This window comes from Leptidea sinapis, chromosome 2, assembly GCF_905404315.1.
Source record: "Leptidea sinapis chromosome 2, ilLepSina1.1, whole genome shotgun sequence".
Classification (NCBI taxonomy): domain Eukaryota; kingdom Metazoa; phylum Arthropoda; class Insecta; order Lepidoptera; family Pieridae; genus Leptidea; species Leptidea sinapis.
This window is the reverse complement of record NC_066266.1, coordinates 1,336,689-1,362,837: the sequence shown is the minus strand read 5'-3', so window position 1 is coordinate 1,362,837 and position 26,149 is coordinate 1,336,689. Positions and strand designations below refer to the sequence as shown.

At 37.0% G+C, this 26,149-nt stretch overlaps 1 protein-coding gene across 1 annotated transcript in view; it reads right to left on the bottom strand.

Moving 5' to 3' along the window:
- LOC126972603 (tyrosine-protein kinase-like otk) overlaps positions 1-26,149 on the bottom strand; it is a 93,779-nt gene that overhangs the window by 40,256 nt on the left and 27,374 nt on the right. The window contains exons 3-4 of the mRNA XM_050819461.1: positions 15,010-15,072; positions 652-767 (exon numbers count right to left, since the gene is read on the bottom strand). Of these exons, the coding sequence (XP_050675418.1) occupies positions 652-767; positions 15,010-15,072 (179 nt within the window). The remainder of the gene's footprint in view (positions 1-651; positions 768-15,009; positions 15,073-26,149) is intronic.

Genomic DNA, 26,149 nt, shown 5'->3' with positions numbered 1-26,149 from the left:
ATATGGAACTCCTAGCCCATCATTTAAAGCATATCACAACTTAGCTGGCCTGCGCAGAACCAGACAAGAACCATGTATTATTATCCTCTATATATAATTAATACACTATAGTAAGCTTTCTTTGTAAAAAAGCTTTAATATATTTCTTAAATTTGTGCTCAGTGAGTCTTAGTATACCGCTTGGTGTTTTATAATGTGTTGAATATCAATACCTATAAAGGATACTCTTCACTCTAGCTAACTTATTCAACGTCACGTACAGTTTATTATTATTCTTGAATTGAATTAATTTAAATTACAATTCTTCTTGAGATCGCTATTATTTTTTCTAACATACATTAACATACATAATATACAGCGGACTACCACTAGCGGACCCGACAGACGTTGACCTGTACACACGTGTTAAATTTGAAAAATCGGTTTTCAAAGAACTTTCTTCCACGTTCGACCAACCTGTGGAATGAGCTTCCTTGTGCGGTGTCCAGGACAATTTGACATGGGTACCTTCAAAAAAAGAGGGGAACACCGCTCCTCTGGTATTGCAAGAAATGTCGGCGGTGATCACTTAACATCAGGTGACCCGTATGCTCGTTTGTCCTCTCTTTTAATAAAAAACAAATAAGCCGGCTTTTAATGAGTATTACTCACCATGAACCACTGGACCGCCGGCGCCACTCCGCCGGCTACTTTACAGTGTATCTTGCCGACACCATTCAGCTCCAACTTCTTGTTGTACGGCGCTGGTTCAAAACGGAGACCGCCATCTGTTCAAAAACAGTCGAACTTATATACATATTTTACTCAGTAGCCCGGTATTGCCAAATTCACGGCCAAAAAGATGTCGTAAGAGGCGACTGAGAGCTATACCAGTGGGAGGCTTCTTTGCACAGATTGCCGGAAGATTATGGGTACGACAACGGCGCCTATATCTGCCATGAAGTAGTAATGTGCAGGTATTATTGTATTTGTGTCTGAAGGGCGCCGTAGCTAGTGAAATTACTGGGCAAATGAGACTTAACATGTATCTTATTTCTCAAGGTGACGAGCGCAATTGTAGTGCCGCTTAGCAGTTAGGGTTTTTTAAAAATCGTAAGCGATAGTGCTTTGTAATAGGCAGGGCGTATAAATTACCATCAGCTGGATTACCGTCCTGCTCGTTTTTGTTGTCGTGTTAAAGTCGTGGAAACTGTATTAGGAAGACCGCTCTTTCCAACGGATAAGAATGCTAGCAAAGTTAACAAAGCATTAGATATACAAATTATTTAAGTTTTCTTTAGTGTTAATTCCGCCAATATTTGTCAACTAGTCGACTAGATAGTAGTTAGTTAGTTAGTCTCGTGCCAGATTTTGGCGAGACAACACGTCCTGAGGATGCCTCGTGTAGAGGCGAAACACGTGTCGAATTGTTTTAAAGACAAATATTGGCGGAATTAACACTAAAGAAAACTTAAATAATTTGTATAGTTATGGATTTCCGCAAAGTAACGCCTTATTCAATAAATTTTCTTAAAGCATTAGATATAAACTAATCTATAGAGCATAAAATAAACAACTAAATCAGAAATTGTTTCTATAAATACAGTTGAAGGTAGTTTTATATTTGTGTATCACACGAAACTTGTAAACAATATACCTACATGAAATCACTTATAGTCTCAAGAAAACAATTAATAGATTTTCTTGGAGCTCTGAAAATATAGAATGTAATATAGAACTGAGACTGAAATAAATATCGAGACTTAATGCTTATATTGAAATTAAAAATATCGACAGTACGATACATTCATTTTCTTTTCCAAAACAATATGTCGATACTTTGATATATCGATATTTTTTACCTAAGCTTACTTTGGCAATATGCTATTCACTTGAACGTCCACACCGGACACCATTCATTCGCTCGCTATCGTCACAATACATTAATAGTAACGTACTTTAACTTCATACTAGAGCGCCGGATCGACACACGCACACATACACACGATTACGGCCTCTAAGATTGACGTCTCCGTTTGCGTCGTCAATCTTTTTGTATCCACTACTCTAGCGCTCCGCCCGACGCGGACGTAGGCATGAATTTCAAGGAGATCGCTGAGTTACACTACTGTTCTATTACTGTACTTATTATTCTATAGCACAATAGCTATCGTTAACTGATATTTTTTGGTCTGTGTGAAAAAATCGGCGATCACTATGTTTATTTATTTATTATAGACACACCAACAAGCTATTCTGAACTAAACAAAAATAAGAACAATATAAAACGAACATTATGAACAGAATAGCTTTCTTACAGGTATGTACAGCTCTATCATGTTCTTTGTCCACACACAAGGAACTACGGCTCGTTAAGCACTCGGTCCTTCACAACAATTATAGCAACACAAACCCCAGAAACTACAGAATTAAGTCAAAACGTTAAAATAAAATTTTCAAAAACAAAGCAGTAATAACTTAAAGAAACTGCAAACCGTACTGACGCTACAGGACTTTCGTTCGTTATATATGTACCGAGCTTTATACACTTCACGTGTCCTTTTTGATAAATACTTCAAGGCGTTTATGAAACATTCATATTGTAAATCGTTGTTGACTTGCAAATGGTCGCTACACTGTATCTATGATATTTTAATGCTGACTTAATGATGTGTCGCTCAGAACGATACATAGAAACATAAACATCCCAAAATGCAAGCTAAGCGTCGCACGCATATATTATAACATTCGTCATTAGTTTATGATCAAAGCCTGATATTTACAATAAGTACATTATGAAGCTATAAGCGGACCATTCGGTAATATAAAAAAAAATGTGTTTGTGTGTACTTATGTATGCACGCAAGAAGTTATACTTCTTTGGCCTAACGAAGCTAAAACCATTAAAATGATTTATTCCTCGTGCTACTCTATGTTTTTAGAAAGAACAATTTTGTAAAAAATCTTGCAAAGATGGCTTTAACAATTAATTATTAAATAATGAATACGGCTGTATTGGCTTGAACCCTTTGCCTGTCCTTATAATGGACGAAGAAAAAAATAATGAATGCCGCAAACGTCAGAAAATTTTAGGAACGGACTTCGCCCTGTTACTTTTGTGTTAAAAAGTATAACTTAAAATAAGTTTTTATTCAATTTAAGGCAGGGTTCTACAATTTTATGCGCTGACTATGTTTGGAATGGCTGTGAAAGAGATAGAGTTCTCTCTCAGTGGTTTCATCGAATTTGACAGTGTCGAGATAGGACTTGAAAAACAGTATAGACAATCAAGGCCAACGTTATGCCTCATTCATTCTTTTAGTATCATTGACGTACAATAAACAATTAGACTCCCAATCAATCACGCTCAAAAATTATCTGAAGCAAATCTCTGCCTACTCGTCTATTAGGCAGAGTTTCCGTTCAGTTGTGTTTCGACCGCGCTTTGAATATAACAAACGGTTTCAAATACATTATCTAATATTACAATACGTAAAATGAAACTACAGTAACTCGGCGCGACACATGGTCCTGACAGACTGAATCGTATCGGTGCAAATCAATGGTTCTGTAATATTATACGCGTTTATGCTTTATCTATAACCATAGTTCATCCTCTCACATCTGTCCGTACGTTTTGTCGGCGCATGGTAAGCCACAAATGAATACACTAAGCTGGTTAGCCCGCTGTTTAAAAGTACAAGCAGTATTTATAAACAAACTGTGAAGCGGACACTTCAAAGCGATGAAGGGGGACTATTCCTGGACGCATAGGGTGACCATGCTATGATAATTTTCTTTGGAATCAGAGGACAAACACCCATTGTTTTACACGCAGTGCAATACATTAGCCTTTTAAGTAATCACACTGTTCTGAAAAGATTCATGTGATATCAAGTTGAAAATGCCACAAATTGTTTTACAATAAAGTTCCATATCATATGCACCTAGTTACCTTAACTTGTTTGCTTGATAACAGAAACAAGAGTTTATAATAAATTATTGCATTTTAATTTCAATATAAAAGCCAGTTTAAATTAAGTTCTAGCAATAAAACATCCTTTTATAAATACGTTTTTAACCGACTTCAAAAAGGAGGAGGTTCTCATTTCTTTTGGTATTTTTTTTATGTATGTGCACCGATTACGCTGGGATTTATGAACCGAATTACGTAATTCAGTTCTAGTTTGTTGTTTGGCTTGGGTTGTTTAGTTCTAGACGAAGCTATCCCGCTCAAAATCAGGCGTGGCGAGTGTAGGGTACCTGCTATTACAGTTGGCTTGGCACCGACTTCAAATCTATATAAGATTTGCATAAGACTTGTATTAAATTAAATATGTATTAAGTTATTTTATACTTTAGAGTTTTTGAAGTCGGTGTTTTTAAATGTAGTTTTTTTAATACGAAAAGTTCCATAACAAAACTTGTAACATTTGGTAGATTTGAATGTTACATAAGCACAAGTCATGAGAAGAGAATAAAATCATTTAGAACTAGATACAACTAGATTCATAATTATTATCACGATTTTCGTTTACATATCTGTACGCATATTAATATGTAATATCAGAACATTAACTCAAACAACACTATACTAAGCTGAAGAGCGAAGTGAGGAATAGTCGTACTTCAAAAAAGCATGGAATTATATTCATATCTAATAATAAACTCTTACATCCAAAGCAGAGACTAAACTTTTAAGAAATGAACTATCAGGAGAAACCACCATATTAAATAACTTTAAGTTGCCGTAAGTTTTGACGGTGTAAGTAATTATTAAAGATCACAGGAGTATTGCTGGCATAACTGGAGTGCATGTAAAATGTAGTAGATCCAATGATTATTTTACAACCTTCGCAATTATACATACTGCTTGTGTCGTTCCATTGATAACCATTTTGAATCAATAACTTAATAAGATACTGTGATTTATCCGCAAAAGTGTGAAAAATATGGACACCGCGTTAGCACCGCGTGTTCAACATCAGTCGCTATCGAACCCCGCATCTCCTGCATCAATTAGCACCAGATCGCCGCACCGTGCACCGTCCTCGTCTGACTTGACGACTGATCGACAAATATTTGGACACGTAGTGCTGTAATGATTCCGAACTAAGATTCACTTGTGACTTGGAAGTTGGCGGCACTTGTCACAACATCCGAAATCAAAGACAATTAATCGTTATTCAATTAGGCTTAAACTAAACGCTATTGAATCATCACTATAAAACCTTTTTTTAAATGACTGAATCTACCATATGTTCGGAAAAAGAAGAGCTCGTGAAAAGAACATACAATAAACTCACTCTTGAATCAAATGAAGTATTTTACAATGGCTTTGTAAGTTGCTGCATTAACTATTGAAGGTACCCATGTCGGACCGTCCCGTAAACACTGCACAAGGAAACTCATTCTACAGCTTGGCTGTAAGTGGAAGAAATTTCCTTGATAATCGCACTGTGGCGGAACGCCACACATCCAAATGGTGGGGATGATATTCTAATATGTGGCGTGTCGATGGTGGAATTTGGCGGCAGGAATCAGGTGAAACAGCTCTTCGAAACACTACCCATGATGAATGCAATGGAAGACACAAAATGAAGCTAATTCTGTACGCAACGCCTGGCTATCGAGCCGTTCACAGAGAACTGGATCTCAGACAATTCGAGTAGCTTCTAAAAGTTCACATAAAAGTATGATTTCTTGATTACTAAATAATTGGTCTGGCCATAAATACTGTTACAATAAAAAATAAACAAAATATTATATTTGAATTTGGCATCTGCCATTTTAATATGATTGTTCATTGAGTTTTCTCATTTTGATGTTTAGTGCCAATACATGGCACAATATTTTGCGATGTTAAAATGGCGTGGAGTGATAAAGAGAACCGAATCGCTGTGATTCCATTATACAAAGTAGGTATGGAGCCAAATGCAATTATTAAAACTATTCATACGCTTGGTATTAGTAAAATGTTTGTGTACCGAGCTATTAATAGATACAATGAAACCTCCTCTGTTTGTGACAGAAAAAGATCCACGTAGTGTCAATGATATTATAGTATTAAAAGAGGTAGATATGTCACTAGCGCGCCGAAAATCAATCGCCTAAATTGAGTCAATTGGTTCCTTTGGTCGTAGTCGCTCTCTCGATACGAAAACGGTACACATGCGTTTGTTGTTGACAGAATTGCTTAAAATTTGATATAGGTAAAACATTAAAATGCTGTCTTGTGTTATGGGAAGATGCACTAATTACGAAAGTAAAAAAAAATCATAGAAATACGTACCACAGTTAAGAAATCATGATTATTAACATTTTATTTGATTTCATTATTTATCTAATAAAATAAATACGTCGCCATGACAACGCCGATCACCACCAAGCCGATCATAGATTAACGCACAGAAGTGACGAAATATTGATGCTGTCTGTTGCGGGATGATCGAGGTAGAATATTTTAGGAAATGATGTAAAAAAGTCGTTTTTGCAGTGAATGTAATACGAAATGTAATATTTTTTAATAAACAAGTGCGTATATAGGTAGCTGAACTATCAAACTACTAAAAAAAGTTTTAGGGTAGGTAGCGGAGGTAGACAGTGAGTGCTATTTGTTTACGTAGGAGTTTTTTCAGTAAAACTGTCCCTTTCAGTATATCCCTTGCTAACTGCAGAAGAATCAATGGATAATTTTCTTCTTCTCCCATTTCCTTATTGTAATAAGCCCTCAACAAAAAGACTTCCAAACAAATAAATTCATAAATAATATAAGATACAAAAAATTATATTAAATTGTAATCTTAAAACTTTTTGGGAGCCTTTAGTAAAATTGTAAAAAGGGACCCTTACTGTAGATACCTTTCGGTTTTGATTTGGTGTCTGTATGTTTCTTATTATTTTATGTACAAATAATTGATATCATCAATGTGGCCGTATATTATAATCAATATTAAAATATTTTTTATTAAATCAATTACACATTATCTACATAAGGTAGATAATGTGCAATGCAGTTTTACTAATTTATAGTTTTTACTACATGAACTCATGAATGAATCGTTATTTAGGCATAAATCACGGTGTGCGGTAAAAAATCATATCTGAGGAATTAACTGTATTTTACTATACAAATACGAAGCAATCAGCAAAATAGATTTATCACTTTTTCGCTTGCGATAATTGTATTTACTATCCTTCTTTGATGTGTAATCGTAATGTAGTGTGCTATTGCAATGTTAAATTTGTGTGCGTTAGTGTATCATTTTCAAACACCGAATGTTGTCTACGTAACCTAATCTATACTTTTAAATATCATTGCGTAGTGTCCGCACGAAAAAGGTGGTCATAGCACCAAGGGAAAGAATTCGAAGAAATTCTTTACGAAAGCTAAAGATGAATGAGTGACTGAGCCATACTTTTGTGTAAAAGTTATCTAAACATCGGCACAAGTGTATCAAGATACAATTCTTGAGAAGGTAGTGAAGTGAGAAGAATAACACCATATTCAATAACCAAGAATGGTCCTTTCAGCAAAACTCGGCGTCGGGTCCTAAAGTTCGGTCTGAGTAGTCTTGGTTGGAAACGAACGTTTCGGACTTCACCAGAGCTGAAGACTGGCCGTCGTCTAGTCCTAATCTTAATACGCTGGATTATGATTTGTGGTCAGTTTTAGAGCGTACGGCTTGCTCTAAACGCCATGATAATTCGGAGTCCCTAAACAATCCGTACAATCGACAGTGAAGAATTTTCCTATGGAAAGAGTGCGTGATTCTATTGATAAGTGGCCTCAAAACGTTTAAAGGACTGTATTGCAGCTAATGAAGACCATTTTGAATAAGCGTTTTACATTTTAAATTGTTTTATATTTATGCATTAAACTAACACACTGTAAAAATACATGTTATTTTCAATAGATTTTTTTTTCTTTATTTCAATATTTATGGCAAGACTAGTTAATATAAGTACATAGGCTGCACTAAAAGTATCGGGAATGGAATATTTCCACTGCTCCTGTCATATTAAAATCTTTTTAATTGAAAACTCCTTGGTTTTAAAAATCGAATACCATTTATTTATTTAAAAAAAGGATGTCGGTCTTATCACAAGGTCTTGTTAAACTTGTTTAGTCGTTGAGAAAATGGAATTGACTCGAGAAAATTCTAGAGCGATGATTTATTATGACTTTCAAAGTGGTTTAACACAAAAACAGTGTGTTTACCGGATGATTTCTGCATTTGGTGATGAAGCCCCATCCAAAACCACAATTTATCGCTTGTTTGCTGAATTTTAACGTGGACGTGTCAAGCTCAGTGATGATCCCCGTCAAGGTCGTCCAAAAACTGCAGTCACCAAAGAAAACGTTGATGCTGTGCGTAAGCTGATTGAGGAAGATCGACATGTGACATACCGCGAAATTCAGGCAACTGTAGACATTGGCATGAGTCAAATACAAATAATCTTGCATGAACAATTAGGTGTAAAAAAGTTGCTTTCCCGATGGATACCGCATTTGCTCTGTGAAGAGCAAAAAGCGGCTCGCGTTACTTGGTGCGTCAGAACTCTCGAAAGATTCCACGCAGGATCCTCAAATGCTGTATACAACATCGTATCAGGTGACGAATCCTGGATATACGCGTACGAACCCGAAACAAAAAACCAGTCACGAGTTTGGGTGTTCGGAAATGAGTTAAAGCCAACAAAAATTGTTCGTTCACGGAGTGTTCCAAAAAAACAAGTTTGTCTCCAAACCCGGCCATGTTGCGACTATTCCTCTTGAGGGACAAAGAACGGCTAATGCAGAGTGGTATGCTAGCATTTGTTTGCCACAGGTCGTTTCTGAACTCCGTAAAGAGAACTGCAACCGCCGCATCATCCTCCATCACGACAATGCGAGTTCTTACACCGCGCACAGGACAAAAGAGTTTTTAGAGCAAGAAAACATAGAATTATTAGACCATCCGCCGTACAGCCCCGACCTAGGCCCTAATGATTTCTATACTTTCCCTAAAATAAAGAATAAATTGCGTGGTCAGAGATTTTCATCGAATTCAAGAAGCTTGGGACGCCTACAAAACGGCCATTGGTCTCCAAATGGCCGTTTCCAACTTCCGAATAGACTGGTTGCTTCAACGATTGGTTCCATCGTATGGAAAAATGTGTCAATTTTCGCGGAGAATACTTCGAAAAGCACTTATAATATTTTTAAATAGTAATGTTGTGTCACTTCCTTGATGTCACATGTCCTCACTGTTTAGTGATATTATGGACAAAAAATAGTTCAAACAATCGCAAAACGACCTCATGCGTAGCGCTATGCGACAAAATCGCAATCAAATAAATCTGCGCACTTCAACTTGAGACTTAAAAACATAATATCTCACACGATAAACCCTACAAAAGAACATTAGGGAGATTTACAAAATGAGCCTGAAACGTACAATGTCCACTTCTAGATAATATGTAAATTAATAACAAACAACATCTTCGACACGGGAGCTGGCAACATTTTGAGGTGTGCATCATGGCGGCGTTGCCATGACAACCGGGTCGTAAAATTTTATGGCGCGCAACCCTCCCTGAAATTCGCCTCGGAACTTTACTGCCGCTATTAGATTAGAGCGAATTACTTTGGATCTTGCAAGCGTTTGAGACTAAATTATATTCATTTGTAAGTTCCTGTTAGCGCCACTGATATTTTTGTACGCTTTATGACACAAACTGTTTTATGGCACAGATCAGCTTTTCGTAGCTAATTACACTGGAATTTTGTATAAATTAATATGTTCAGTCTAATATGACTTATACGGTGTGGCCCTTGTAGATCGGTCGGTAAGGGCAAGGGAATGTTCAACAACGAATGCAGATGTTGAACTAATCAAGAATATTTTTAATGCCTGGGAGGAATCACAGAATGCACTTGGTATCTTCTGTGATTTATCTAAGGCCTATGATTGTGTTCAACATTCTGGTCAGGAAGCTACTTGACTATGGCATAAAAGGACTGCGCTCGATCTTCTGATTTTATATTTAAACAATAGTATTCAGAATGTTGACGTGAATGGCAGGAGATTTCCTGGGAATCCTCTAAGTATGGGGGTACCATGGGGGACTATCTATTCTTGGACCGTTCCTCTTCCTTATCTACATCAATGATCATCCTAACGCAATAGAATTAAAATATAAGGTAGTATTGTTTGCGGATAAAACTTTACTGATAATTAAAGTGAAAAGAAACCAGGTTAAATATTATGAATTAAACGATATTCTATCTGATATTGTGTACTGGTTTAGCGCGAATAACCTAATGTTAAACAGCAAGAAAATAGAATATAAGAGTAGTTCTGCAGCATACGCGGTTAAAAAGATTAGACAATTAACCGACGTAAATACGGCGCGCCTAGTTTACCTTAGTTATTTTCTTAGCATTACGTCCTATGGTACCTTTATTGCTATGGGGCAATGCTGCCAATATTAATACAATATTTGTGCTGCAGAAGAGGGCTTTCTTTTAATTCGCGCTATTTATAACCTAGGTCCTAAGGAATAATTGAGAGCAAAATCTAAAGAAATAAACATCTTGACCGTTGCCTCTCAATAAATATTATTGATAATGTAATGTATGCACATAGGCCACATAAATGAATTTTGACCGGTTTTATCCAAAAAAAACACGTACCTGAATAATCGAGCAGTGGGATCTTAGGCTAATGTCACTGCAACGTTTTAATAACGGATTTAGCCTCTATTTCAGCAATGTCACTTCAAACTGAGTTTAATAATACTCACGTTTACTAGAAAAAACTAGTTCAAATCCCAGTCTTGATCTAGATTAAGGACAAAGCAATTTCACCAATGCATTTTGAAAATGAAATTACATGTCATAAACTATAGAATGTATAGAATAGCTGCCAAAACTGTCATCGGTAAGTATGAACAAAATCATAATCCCTATAATGGTGAAATCTGCTCTTCCACCTTAAGCCTTGCTCTCTTTTTAATATTATACGGCCAATTTTTAAATGACAGATCTACGCGATCTGTTTCCAGACATCGTCGTGCTTATCAACTAGTGTTTACACATAAACAGAATATCGTGCGCATAATGTTCAAACAGAGAGTGAATATGCTATAAAAAAGTAGTAAAATGTTTACGAGCGCGCCTAATGAGACGCCGCATTCGGTAGGCGAAGGGTGTCACTACCGCCGTTATCAAAATTTTAATTAAGCTCATATTTTAACCGATTTTGACTGAGTCAGGGGCTATAAGCCCTATAGGCTATATGGGCCATTTGCCGGGTCACGACCACGTATCAAAAATAAAATACCGGGTCGCAACATTCCCGCCCTGTTTTAAAAAAACAGACTAAAGAAGTAAAGACTAGTAAAAAGAAGCACTAGCTCCGTAGGTACTTCGCACTAAAATTTAGTGACTAAATAGGCGATATCAACTTATGTAGTAAAAATAAAACCTTTTTACTATTTACTACTATTTATTATAAAAATAAATGTGTATTATTTTACCAGGTTGGGTTTAAAAGTATTGAGTGGGTCTCGAAGGGGCCATTTAAAAGTTACCGGGCCATGGCAGGACTATGTTTGGGAACACGAAGATACAGCATGATAGAAATGAAAAGCGAATCTGTTGTTACTGTAACCGAGTTTGATTGACAAGTCGTAAACATTCAGCTACGCTTGGCGTTAGCTTCTTACTATTTTGAATATTAAACTACTAGCTAACACATTGACAAATGGAAATTCGTCTATACGCTACTATTATTCTGTCTATGGTCATGATAACATTGTATCTCTCTTAAGAGGTTACATTAGTTGAGGACTTTCGCAGATAACAGAATTCTTAAAACAGCAAGATGTTCTATCTAGACGTATAAATTATCTAAGTTATTGACTTTACAAACGTATTGCTACCGTATTAAAAATTCTATAGTAGCCCATTTGACACATCCGACTAGGAGAAAAGCACCGATCAAGTGCGGATCCAACTCTCACGCGCTAGTTTCCCCGAGCCAATTTCCTAATGGGCAGGCAAAGTAGTATCCTGTATATAAAGCCAGGACCTGAGAGTTGAACAAAGCTTACAAGATTTTATGACGATACGTCACTTGAACGGTTAGCTCAGTTGGCAGAGCACTCTTACGGAACGCGAGAGGTCGTGGGTTCGAGTACTGCATCGTTTATAAAATATTGTTTTCAAATTTTATTTGTATATGTACTACATTTATGTATGTAAACAGTATTTTTCCTGTCGGGGTAGGGAGAGACAACAGAACGCCACTTGCGTCTATCCATAGAGACCTCACGTGCTTCCTCTCGGGGGCTTCGGACCTTTCCTTTTTTCAAATCGTCCACAATTCGATGAATGTACTACTACGAGGTCTCCCACGACCAACTTGCCCACACCATGCCTTATATATTTGATTCATAATTCATTTCAGCATTCCTTACTCAGTCCTTTTCACAACATCTTCTTTCAGACCACAGCACGCTCATATTACCTACCGCATTCAGAATTCTATCAATCAACAGGTTGTTTATCAAATTCAAAGTAGACCATCAATTTAGGATAATTACTCATCAGATTAGATATCTAAAAATGAAATACTAAGGCTAAATAAGGCTGAACCCACCACTATTTCCTTTTTCTCTTGAACTTTCTTTTCCTAATTTCATATAACAGTAGTAGTGCTATCTCTTCGAGGTACATTTTGATAACGTGTTAGTGTGGTGTGGCGAATCTGTTGTCTGTATGTTATCTACTTTGGTAGCTTGCACTATAAAAGATTAATATTGCATTATTTTAGAATCCACCATCTTGGATTTTTATTGTTTTTAGTTTGTTATAGCGCGAAAAATATTGCAAACAGTGTCAAATTTCAGCTTCAAATTGCGGTTTACGAGGTACGAGTCTCGAAAGAATAAGAAATATGGTTCTCCTTGATTACTCTCTGGGTAACTTAGCCTAAAAACATTTATAAACCTCATAGTACGTAAACGGAAAATAAAATAACGTTCGTTTGTACATTATTGCTTTGAGGGTACTTATATATTATGATCACGTGCCGACCTAAATATTGTACGCATGCGCGCTAATATCCCTTCTTACAGAGTTCACACTTAGAATATATAAATAAAAATTACTTTTGTCTTCATTTACCAACCAACCGATCCATGTCCATGGCGAAAGCCGTGCTAGCCTAGTTAGGCTAGTAGCGGGTGTACCCGTGTAGGTAAACCAAGAGCTGGCGGTTAATTGTGCTTTCCATGATGAGCTCAATCGGAGAAATGTCATCCGGCCCGCTCGACTTCTTTACGCACAAGGAAAACAGACATCTATCTTAAAATTTCTTCCTGCATAGAACTCTGACACCGCGGGATGGGCGGCAGTGTCTTTCCATTGCCGTTAAGAGTCGAGTTGGAGGTGAAAAGAGTGCCCGCAAGATCATATAACTCTTTTGCCATGTGGGCCAGGGTGTCATTCCTTATATAACGCAGGATTGCTGAATTTACCAAAAGTAGCTTTAGACAACACCCAGAACATTTACAGGGCGGCGTTTACAGGATCTGGAGTTGTATTTCCTCTTCAGAGCTTTGCAGACTGTAACCCGGGTTTGATACGCCAGTTTTTGTAGTCAGCTGCTGCTTTAACTGACGCATCGAACCAGGGTTGTGAGCTGGCCTTGATCGGAACTACAGAGCTTCGTATAAAAATACCTATCACACCAGCCACTGCAACGGTACAGGCATTATGATCATCCAAAGGTAAGTAAATACTGTCTCAAGGGTAGACTGCAAAAAAGGAACGCATCATTTACTAATCTGCTGACTTGTTGTGGCAAACGCGGCGGGTGGCTTCGACCGAGCAGTGATCGAACGTCACAAATGAGGCGTCTTCAGAGATCTGGTAATTTTCTGAATGTGTACTCAGCAGAAGTACCAATATGGAGAGCATGTATGTATTACACATGCGAACTGTGCAGGCAACGCAACTAATTGATTAGTTAGAAGCTATACATGCTACAACCCGTTGTTCCAGTAGTCAGGGCTCATGGAATGTGTTTGTAAAATTAAACTTTATTATAGTTTAGTGGCCACACGTGGATCTTTAATAAGGTAATAGATTCTCTTACGAACTGGACGGATCGTCGCCTTTGATATAAACTTGAAACCTAACCCAAAACAATAGCTTAACCCGACCCGAAAAAGACTGTTTAGTAAGAGTAGCTATAGCCCGTGCCAATAATGAAACGAATCCGGTATAGCATATTTGCCATATACTTTCGCTGTATTCAGCGAAATAGGGATGGCAGATAGAGGGTGTTACGTGTGCGAGTGAGAGCGAATCATAACTGGCCGCCAATTTATATTCCTTTCTTTATTGGCACGGGTTATATGTAATAAAATTGGACTCTACTGTCATGATATACTTAAATAATATAGGACTTTGGGGCAGGCCTTTGTCCTGTAGTGGACGTCGTCCGACTGATAGATGAATATCGCACTCATTATTATAAACGGCCAATGCATAATCTGTTGTACATTATTCATAGAATTGTAATACGACCAACGACAGTTACAAAGAAACAAGAGCAAGATGTAGGTATACCTATACATAATACGCGTAATACAAGGATTGCGTACGGCTGAAATTGCAAATTCTCGCGTGCTTGTGTTTGTTCGAATCGAATACGCACTCAAGTCCAGTAGCGTAACTCAACATTCACCTTCAAATTTATACCGCTAGCAATGGTACATACTGAAAAATGATTGAAGACGCAGACGGCACGGCGCAGCTAATTGAACTCGGACACCGACCAGTCTCAGCGGGGTACCACATGGCACTCGATAGTTCTGTCTTCCCAAGATTGCTTACCGGTCTTATAAACCGTGTGTATGTGTGCGTGCGTCGATCCGGGCGCTCTAGTATGAAGTCAAAGTACTGTTTTATTACAGTAATGTGCTTAAGTGATGTGTCAAATGTAATAAGATGTCCCAATAAATATGTATACATACCGCCAACAGCCCGATGTTTTCTCGCATTCCCGTCAACATACAAGTGCATAGGACGCCATGTTTCTGTAAGAGAAACAAATACATTCGAAGTAATGTTACTGTTCAACAAACAAATTGCTTCCACGTTACAGGAATTTCTGAACACGAACAGAATATTTTTAGTTAAACAATATCTGTGTTATGAATTACAGCGAAGTAAAGTTATTCCAAATTAAAAACTTATGCGGCCTTATAAATAAAGTTGGAATAAAGTTATACCTGAGTATAACTTTATACCAAGTATATATATATATATATATAGTTATACTAACAATGCGCGAAATGTTGACTAACGGCCGTTTTCAATAACCTATCTATCCCTAGTTTAAGTTACGAACAATAACCTATCGACATAAAGCATTGGACTATATCTATATTAGACATAACTATGGAGTTTGTTGCGCCCATTCTTCTCAGGCCTGAAGCATTCATTTTGGAATGGGTGGTAGTTTTTTGACTTTCAATAAGTGATTTCACATCCTATTTTGAATAAAAATATTTGAATTTGAATTTGATAGATAAGATCTTGTCGTTAAGGGAACGGCTCTTAATGACAAGTTCAATAACCTATCTATCCTTAGTTTATCTTACCAGTGGTATACAAATCTATCTTTTTAAGCTTACTTACATTTCAATAACCTATCGACATAAAGCATTGGACTATAAATATATTGGACATAACTGTAGATAGATAAGATCTTGTCATTAAACGGTGACAGCAATGTATCCGTAACTAGAGATACGTTATTGAAAAAAGGCCGTATATCGCGACAACACTGTCAATACAATTATTATAGCAGATCGACTTACGGCCGTTCCCAATATTCAGTCTATCTCTTACTTAAGAATAAAATCGTAACTATCGTTGACTTTTCTGTCCCAATAAACTTATTGACGGTAACTGACCATATCCGTACACGCTGTCTGTCAATGGGACGACGTATAGCTTACCAGCGCTAGAAGTGTGTATGGACATTGCAATTCACGCGTCCCAATATAAGGCGATAAGATTGACTTACAGGGTTATATTGGGACAGCTTCAGATTATTGACAGCTAATCACTGACAGTAGAATGTAAAATAGTTCCATGGTTTCGTTCAAACTGTCGAAATATTAATTTAACTAAACTAGTTTAGCCCAAAATTGGGAATAATATGATACTTAGAAATATTTAAGAATATAAATTCAGAATGTAATAATTGAATCATTTAATTTATTGGTAATGCAGACAAAGGCCTCCCTCAAAGATATTTTGAAAGGGCTTAAGGGAAGGGCCATAAACGCCACGCTTGGCAGGCGGGTTGGCGGTCGCATTAAATCGTGGATGCTCTCGGAAATGCTGATATCCATCGTCCATTCTTTGTATCCCTGATTCGCCTCTTACGGCACCCACGGGAGGAGATAGGTCGATGCATTCTGGTGCAACACCACAATCTTACTGTTTTCCTTCCTTCTTAAGGGCCGGCAATGCTCCTGTGATTGCTCTGGTGTTGCAATAGAATGTGCGCAGCGGTGACCACTTAACACCGTGTAATCCGTACAATCTTCCTTTTCTGTAAAAAAACCTACTGTTTTGTAAAACATATTAAAATGTAATTTTAGCTTTGTGCACTTCTTCTCTTATAGTATAATCCTTCAGTATGCCAAAAACTATGTATACTTGGGGATCAGGAGCATGACGTATATTTATTATATATAGGTACATGTAACTCAAACAAACTGTGTTTCCATCTCAAAAACGAAACTCCCAAATATTCCAAACTAACCAACTAGAATATATCGAACTGTTTCTCGACAAAATTGGCAAAATATTTCTAAACAAAGTTTACTCTCCGCACCAGGGAAAAGCCCGCCGCCACAAAAGAAAGAAAACGCTAAAAGCTCGAAGCGTTTGTGGAAAGTTCAATATCGCGAGTATATGTGTGGGTAGTTTTGTTTTAAGACATTCAAGGGAATGTTTGCTGAAAGAATTCGGCAACATCGGGAGTGCTTCTAAAACCGATCAAGTACTAGTCGGACTGGCCCAGAAGGGTTCCGTACCATCGTATAAGATGTAACACGTACATAGTGTTTTAACACGTAAAAGTTTTAATGAAAATATGTAAAGATTTTTTTAATTATATGACGGTAATTTGATATTGACCATTCTAGTTATGGTTTGAATTTATTCAATTCAAGAAGAAATAATAAACTGTACGTGCCGTGCGTTCATAAACATCTATCAGAAAATATGTGACATCAAACTAGGTCCATCGTGTCCCACTAATGTGACCAGCTGTAACAAGCAAAAACCATGAAATTCGTGTGACCTCATGTATGGATAGTCTCTTTGCGATTTTATTATTATATGATTTAAAATATGTACTAGGAATTTTATATCTCTGTATCTTATCTTTCCCCATAACAAATAAAAGAACTGATGTTATATTATTATCACTCCCTATGGTAAATTAATATATTTCTATTGTTTACTGTTTAAGCAGTATACTAATACACTCTGTTAACTGTCGTTTAAGTTGTCTAGCTATTGCGGTTAAAGAGATAAAGAACTCTGACAGACACACTGACGGACAGTGGATCCATAATAATAGGGTTCCCTTTGGCTAACCTTCAGGTACGGAACCGCTAATAACATCATGAAAGCTACATGTAACATGAGTTCACTGCGATAAGAGAACGGATTACAGAGGACATTGAGAGAGAGTACAGAGATAACGGAAATAATATAGCGAGGGGAAAGAGGAGATTGGTCTATGGCTGACTTTCGTTCGATCTTGTTCTTTAATGAGAAGGTGACTCTCGCGATCATTACGAGCAAAGGGGTTTCGAGTTTGACCCTCGGTGGGAACATGGGATATATTTCTACATTTGGGTGTATGTGTTAATATTATTCGATTAAATTATACAAAGTTTTAAGAACGTTTAATAAATATATTCCGACGGTACAGCGATGCACAATTTACGAATGCACACAGAAAAATGTATTTGTATGAATCGCGCTATATATACGTGCTCTAAGCAGTATGACAATGTCAAATAAAAATACAGACTAAAAATCACAGCCCATTGACTGTTGGAAAATACTACAACAGTTGCGACGTACAGTCCATTTTATAAACGCCGACACTTGTTGGCTTAGAAATGAGAAAAAAAGCATAGTATTTGATCTCTACTATGGACACCGGGTCCGTAGTTTCATCAATTATTATGCCAAGTTTTTGCGTCGGGCAACACAATGGCATACCAATATGGCGGGCGCTTCGCAAAACAATGGCGCGCCATCAAATACGCGGGAAAAAACTGCGTTTGGGATTTGTCCGGTCCAAATGTTTTGCTGCATCTAACTGTTCTTTGATTAAAATATTTTTTTATTAATTGTAGTAATTAACTTTATTAGTAGAACTTTCTCATACTCATAAAATTATTATTATTTTCTTTGTGAAATTTTTACGTGTGTGTCTATAAAGACATTTTATACCGTTAAAGCCTGGAAGCATCAAATTGAAATTAACATTAAATCCTGTCTGAGTTCCACTAAAATTGTATAATCACACATATAAATCAATGTATATACGAGGGCAGCACCGAAAATTTCGGGAATCAAGGAAGTGACACAACATTACTATTTAAAAATGTATTTCTTGCTTTTCTAAGTATTCTCCGCGAAATTTGACACATTTTTGCATACGATGGAACCAATCATTGAAGCAACCATTCCATTCGGAAGTTTGGGTCTCCAAAATGGCCGTTTTGTAGCGTTGGCCGTTGCGTGCGTCCACAGCTTCTTCAGGTGATGAAAATCTCTGACCACGCAATTAATTCCTTATTTTAGGGAAAGAATAGAAATCATTAGGGCTTAGGTCGGGGATGCACGGCGGATGATCTAATAATTCTATGTTTTCTTGCTCTAAAAACTCTTTATTTCTGTGCGCGGTGTGAGAACTCGTATTGTCGTGATGGAGGATGATGCGGCGGTTGCAGTTCTTTTTACGGAATTCAGAAACGACCTGTACCTAACAAATGCTAGCATACCATTCTGCATTAACCGTTCATTGTCCCTCAAGAGGAATAGCCGCAACATGGCCCGTTTTGGAGACAAACGTGGCCACCATTTTTTTGCAACACTCCGTGAACGAACAATTTTTGTTGGCTTTAACACATTTTCGAACATCCAAACTCGTGACTGGTTTTTTGTTTCGGGTTCGTACGCGTATATCTAGGATTCGTCACCTGATACGATGTTGTATACAGCATTTGAGGATGGTGCGTGGAATCTTTCGAGAGTTCTGACGCACCAAGTAACGCGAGCCGCTTTTTGCTCTTCACAGACCAAATGCGGTATCCATCGGGAAAACAACTTTTTTACACCTAATTGTTCATGCAATATTATTTGTATTTGACTCATGCCAATGTCTACAGTTGCCTGAATTTCGCGGTATGTCACATGTCGATTTTCCTCAATCAGCTTACACACAGCATCAACGTTTTCTTTGGTGACTGCAGTTTTTGGACGACCTTGACGGGGATCATCACTGAGCTTGACACGTCCACGTTGAAATTCAGCAAACCAGCGATAAACTGTGGTTTTGGATGGGGCTTCATCACCAAATGCAGAAATCATCCGGTCAACACACTGTTTTTGTGTTAAACTACTTCGAAAGTCATAACAAATCATCGCTCTAGAATTTTCTCGAGTCAATTCCATTTTCTCAACGACTAAACAAGTTTGAAAAGACCTTGTGGCAAGATCGAGAATCTTTTTTTAAATAAATAAATGGTGTTCGATTTTTAAAACCAAGGAGTTTTCATTTAAAAAGATTTTAATATGACAGGAACAGTGGAAATTTTCCATTCCCGATACTTTTAGTGCAGCCCTCGTAATATACTTTCTGCTTAACCAGAATGAAGGCACATTTACAAATATCATAGAAACTGTAAATAATCAAAATGAGTAAATAAGACCAGGAAAAAATAGGTACTTGGCTTAGATAACAGTTTTGTTGGGCAAAGTTAATATACAATCATAACTGTTTTTTTCTAGGCATAAATTCGGTTACAAATAAAAATATATTTATTTATTGATGTCTCCATAGGAATTTCAGGCTGAGATCTATAGAGATTATTCAGACTTTGCTGAGTTCAAGATCAGCGCAATCTTTGATTTGGCATATACAGTCATTCGAGATTATGCTGAGCTCAAGCTAAGACAGCCTAATAGAAAGATTAAGCGCGCGATTTATTAAACACAGTACATTGTCGATTATTATTACAATAGAAAGTTTACTAAATTATAACAATGTCAATTGTCCCAAACTCATTTGATTATTAGTTTTATTGAAAAAAGTGGAAATCTAATGAAATAAATAAAAATTGATTTATGCAAAATGCAGTCATATCACCTTATTTGGAATGAGAAACGGAACACATTTTTAGATACATGACAGCGAAATTATACAAACACGTACCTACACAACAATGACAGGTAACAAACACAAAGTACACCCGCGTGTATTATCCGGGAATTTTAAAGCAACAAATTGATATACGAATATATCCCGGTTCGGAAACCTAGTCTGGCCACCCAGGTCCCCGGATATCACACCATGTGATTTTTTCTTATGGAGATACCTATTATCTAAAGTTTTTTCAAATCAGCCGTGGACAATTAGTAATATTTTAAGAAATATCAAAACAGAAATCAAAAACATTTCTCAGCAGCACTGTAGGAAAGTTTTCATCAACTCACAGACTCGCTTACAAGAGACTGTAAGAATGGATGGCAAGCATTTAGATGGCATTACCTTAAGAAAATGACACTCGCATAATTAAGCTTTTTATTTGTGCCAATAAATATTTTATTCCATCCAAAATGATTGTTTTTTTTTTAGTATTGTAAATTGTACTTTCCCAGTGGACACACTCTATAGTTATGTTGTTATCGTGGCAACACTAACATACATTATATAAGAGTTTATTATTCGTTTACCAAAAACAGCCCGGTGAGACACAGACGGACTGACTGACAGCGAATTCTCCGGTTGTAGCCAGAGGTTACGGAACTCGAACCAAAAATCTTACTCATGCACTGTAATCGTCTACGTCAAACAAGATGAACATCCCATCTGTCGTGTGAAAGAGTGTCATCATTTCGGTGTATTTTTAATCTGTCACCAATCAAGCGTTCGCAATCGGGACTCCTCGAATACGCGTCTATTATCGCGGAAAATGTGTCCTTTCAGAGCGCGGGCACTCCATCTCGTTCGCGCACTACAAATATGAGGGGGACAGAAACAAAAGAACGCTCCCCTATTCATGTGGAAGCGACGGAGCGTATTCGACGACGATGAGCCAGGGATGTGCCCATGTTCTAATCTATCGATGAATTTTAACGTAGCATACCATGCATCACAAATTATCTTAGTCACAAACTGTGAATTTAAGCATTATAACAAAAAAAATTGTTACAAAGTATTTTCTAGTCATTAATATAATCATTGCCTACACCCACTTAAAAGTTTTAAGCACCTTTGATTACTATTTTGATCAAAATATTACAAATAAACTTGGTATAAATATATATTTTTATTTGAGTAAAATATTTAATGAACACACGCGGCCCTTATTTATTAAATACATCTCTTAGATCATTATGCGTCTGTGACAGCTGTCAAAATGTCGAAAAAAATTGAGATTGACAGTTAACCTTTATTTTGAGCAATGCACGCATACTAACACAAAGTGACATACAAATCGCGAGTGTCAGACATAGCTTGTCACGCACACTAAACTAATAAGCCTGGCATGTTTTCAGCGGTTCGTATAAATTATCTAAGATATATCTATGTATCGATATTCGTGTTCTATCACTAATTTCAATCAAAACCACCATTAAATGTAGCAGCCAGTTTATTGAAAGCCGTCTCAACAACCACTCGACGCTTGGCCACAATTGTTTAAGAATTTAAATATTTAAAATGTCACCAGGTATTAAAGTTAAATTTCCTTACTGTTTTATACATAGTATAATGATATGCCTATTTCCCAGAGAGACACCTCCAATTTACACCAACCCTAACATATGTTCTTCAAACGCTATCCAATTCAAATATCGTCACCGCAGTGACCGCCGTGGTGTCAGTGACCGAAATTATCACTTATCTGCGACCGCTGTATTGTAACTCCAGAGCTATATCAATGTACAATAATTACAATACTGTTTACAAATGATGTTTTCGCTTGTTTGTTTCAACGCGCCAATCCCAATCTGGCAATCGGATTTGATTAGTTATTTTGTATATTAAAGCCATATTATCAGACACAGCATACAAAAGTATAGGTTATCTATGACTAAATCTCAGAGCTAGATAAATATTCATTTTTGTGTGAGTACACTGGCGTGATGGTTAAAGTGGTGTACGTAAACATATTGTTCTGGAAAAATATTGGTTCTCTTCTTATGCCCTTTTCAGGGCATATTTTTCAGAAAAGCAGTATTATGTAAACATTATTGTTTGAAAGGTGCCATAGCTAGTGAAATTACTACGCTAATAATATTTATCAAAAAGTGACGAGAATCTAAACGCGCCACAAAAAAAGAACGAGGGTTTATCGGAGGACATGAACTCTAACAGAGCAAGTTTAGAAGGGCATCCTCTAAGGAATTAAAAGGAGCGATTACGGCACAAAGTGGTGTGGCTGGACAACGGGCACGATAGATTCATAAGAGCCACAGTGCGCGAGAGGACCTATGTCGTTTTAGCACACAAATCAAAATGACTATGACTAATAATGAGCCAAACAGCGCCTATTTCTGCCGTGAAGCAGTTATGTGTAAGCATTACTGTGTTTCATTCTGAAGGGCGCCGTAGCTAGTAAACTTAATAGTCAAATGAGACTTAAGGCGAAGACTAAGCAGAAAACAGGCAAACAAGGTGTTTTTAGACAAGTTTTGTGGTGAAAATATAGCATTTGGAGCTATAAACACAACTTTATTCTGTTACACATACCCTTGAGTCTTACTTGTAGGTTGCTAATGCTTGCTGTTAGTTAAACTTAACACTCCAGAGCTATTATGAACTACCAGTTTTGTTTGCAGTTAAACAAGTTTTTTCTCGGCATGATGCATTTGTTTAGTATACTGCTCTCATAAAAGTTGTTCTTATAGCTTTTACTTTTTTGTGTTGGTACATTTATTAAGATTAGTAATCAATAATCAGGATTGTAAGCAATTAAACTGTTTGCGCCTGTTAAAATTTCGACGCAAGAATTTTGAAAATATTGGCTTTGTTACATAGGTGCCGTGAACTCATATCGCTCAAGGTTGCCGGCATTTAGTGTCGCCTTAAAATCTTATGTCTCAGGGTGACGAGCACAATAATTGTAGTGCCGCTCAGAGTTTTTGGTTTTTTCAAGAATCCTGAATGGCACTGCATTGTAATGGGTAGGGCGTATCTCAATTACCGTCAGTTGAACGACCTGCTCGTCTCGTCCCATATTGGCATAAAGAAATCCATCCCCGGACATTACTTATCTTGACGTCTGGCATTCATCAACCGCGCGTTTTACAAGAATCTTCTTGCCTCGATACTAGTCAATGGAATCCATTACCGACTGCAGTTTTCCCGAACTCCCAACTTAAGGCCGGCAACGCATCTCCTGACCTCTCGTCACCTTCACTACTTCCCATTACGCGAGTCTCTTGTATGTTAGCCCCAGTAAAAAAAGACAGGAACTTATTATACGCGAGTGAAACCGCACAGTTAGTTATTAATTTACAGTTGTACAATCGGGCGAAATCCCCAAACAAAAGCCACTAGAATTATAGAATGAATAGCGAACGCGCGTCCTAAGAACTAATTAGTGCGAAAAACGAGATCGCAGAGTGAGTGCCATTGAGTGAAGGAACGTATTCACTCGGATCCCGGATCCGTCTTTAGAACACGAGTAGTTATTCAACCTGCATTCAATATTATAATGCAGTTCACATAATTACGTCCCGGCATTCGCTTGGCTGTGTCTGCGTTCAATAAGATTCACTTCATGTCCGTGAATGAAATAATGGATTGCCTGTTTACAATTAACACTAAGCCTACAATTTATATTTAAAGTTTTATCCGAAAAATTGTTGAAAGCCGTTTCGGAATTGCGTGAATTGGACTTATTTAAGGCGTTCGGTGCACCAGACATGCGTATACATGCTCCAGGACTAGAAGGTAGTTAAAAGTGGTTACCAAGAATTTGTCGAAAAGAGCGAGAACCGTTATTTCTTACTTATACTTATTTTATACTTATAAAACTAAAACAAATTAAATTACATATCGCTCCTCCTTTAAGTTAGAAAAGGTTCGTTTGTTTGTTTCTATTTAGTTTTTTTTGTGTATACAACCCATTTTGTATAACTAGATACATTTAAAGGGAATTTGTTTCCCTTACAGTACAGTAGATCATTACATTATAAAACATATAAAAGTACATAGTTCTAAAACCGATCAAGTTTTCACAGATATCCATTACATAATTAAAACTGTGGTAAGTTTATAAATATGTAATTATAATAAGTTTCACGATATAATAATACGTACAATTTTGAATATAACAATTACCGAGTGTTACTACATAATTAAACATTACTTATCAATAACTACTTTACCGGATTGAACTACTGAACACTGACTAACCAGTAACTAACTACTGAGTTTCTTACAATTAAAATACTCATCGATACTAATGTTTTAGTTTGCTTTTCAGTACATTTTAATTCGTCGGGTAATTTGTTAAATATTTTAATGCAGTTTCCGTCAGCATAATGCTGGAGCCGTGAATCAACGAAGTGCGCTGTGGTGTTTCAAAGACAAGCCTTTTCTTGTTTCTGGTACATATTTTTACCAGTGGGAGGCTGCTTTGCACAGGATGCCGGCTAGATTATTGGTACCACAACGGCGCCTACTTCTGCCGTGAAGCAGTAATGTGTAAGCATTACTGTGTGTTCGGTCTGAAGGGCGCCTTAGCTAGTGAAATTACTGGGCAAATGAGACATCTTATGTTACAAGGTGACAAGCGCAGGTGTAGTGCCGCTCAGAATTTTTGGGGTTTTTCAAGAATCCTGAGCGGCACTGCATTGTAATGGGCAGGGCGCATCAATTACCATCAGCTGAACGTCCTGCTCGTCTCGTCCCTTATTTTCAAATTCTTTTGTTTTTTCACAAACAGGCAGGCTTCAAGAATATACATTCTTCGAAAGTGTATACCACCGCATTGATCCAATTCAAATATAATAGGTAAGTACTATATATATTTGGCGACGCTCCATAACTAAGATGATGAAATTCTGAAAGTTCACACAAGGTTCGGTTCGCAAAAGGCTTTCGACCGGCTGCGAACTTTGACCGGCCAATGTTAATTTGTAGACTGCTATAATACTTCGTAGCGAAAACATTAACTTTGATTAAAATATAGACTTAGAATATACTGGCGTATAGAAGACCTGGCAGCGCGATAACACGTGATCAATTTTGATGTGTCAATGTGTGCGTTAGCTAGTTTAATATTACGAATGCTAAGGACCTAACGCCAAGCGTGGCTGAATGTTTACGACTTGTCACCTTTTACGCTTACTTACATTTCAATAACCTATCGACTATAACGAATAATATTACAATATTGGACACAGCTATGGATAGATAAGATGTTGTCATGAAAGGGTGATAGCAATGTATTCGTAACTAGAGATACGTTATTGAAAATGGCCGTTAACAAATGATAGATAGATCATCTCGAATTATTTTCAGGCTACGACTGAATACGAACTAGCTATATAGATCAGACAGAACTTGAGCAATATTATTGAATGCACGAAAAAAAACTAATTAGTAGTGGAACTGCACATCAGAAGTAAATACTTCTGAGCCTCAAATTGGAAACATAAAATTATATGGGTTTTCTATTCTCTTAAATCTCATTCGCTTGTATTAAGTTTTTTATTTAAAAAAAATATAGTATTAATTAATTAATTAATTAGATTTTAATTAATATTTTTATTATTATAAAAAAATAGTTCGATTATAATAAGACTCTAGGAAGAATCGGCGCATGAGTACCGAAA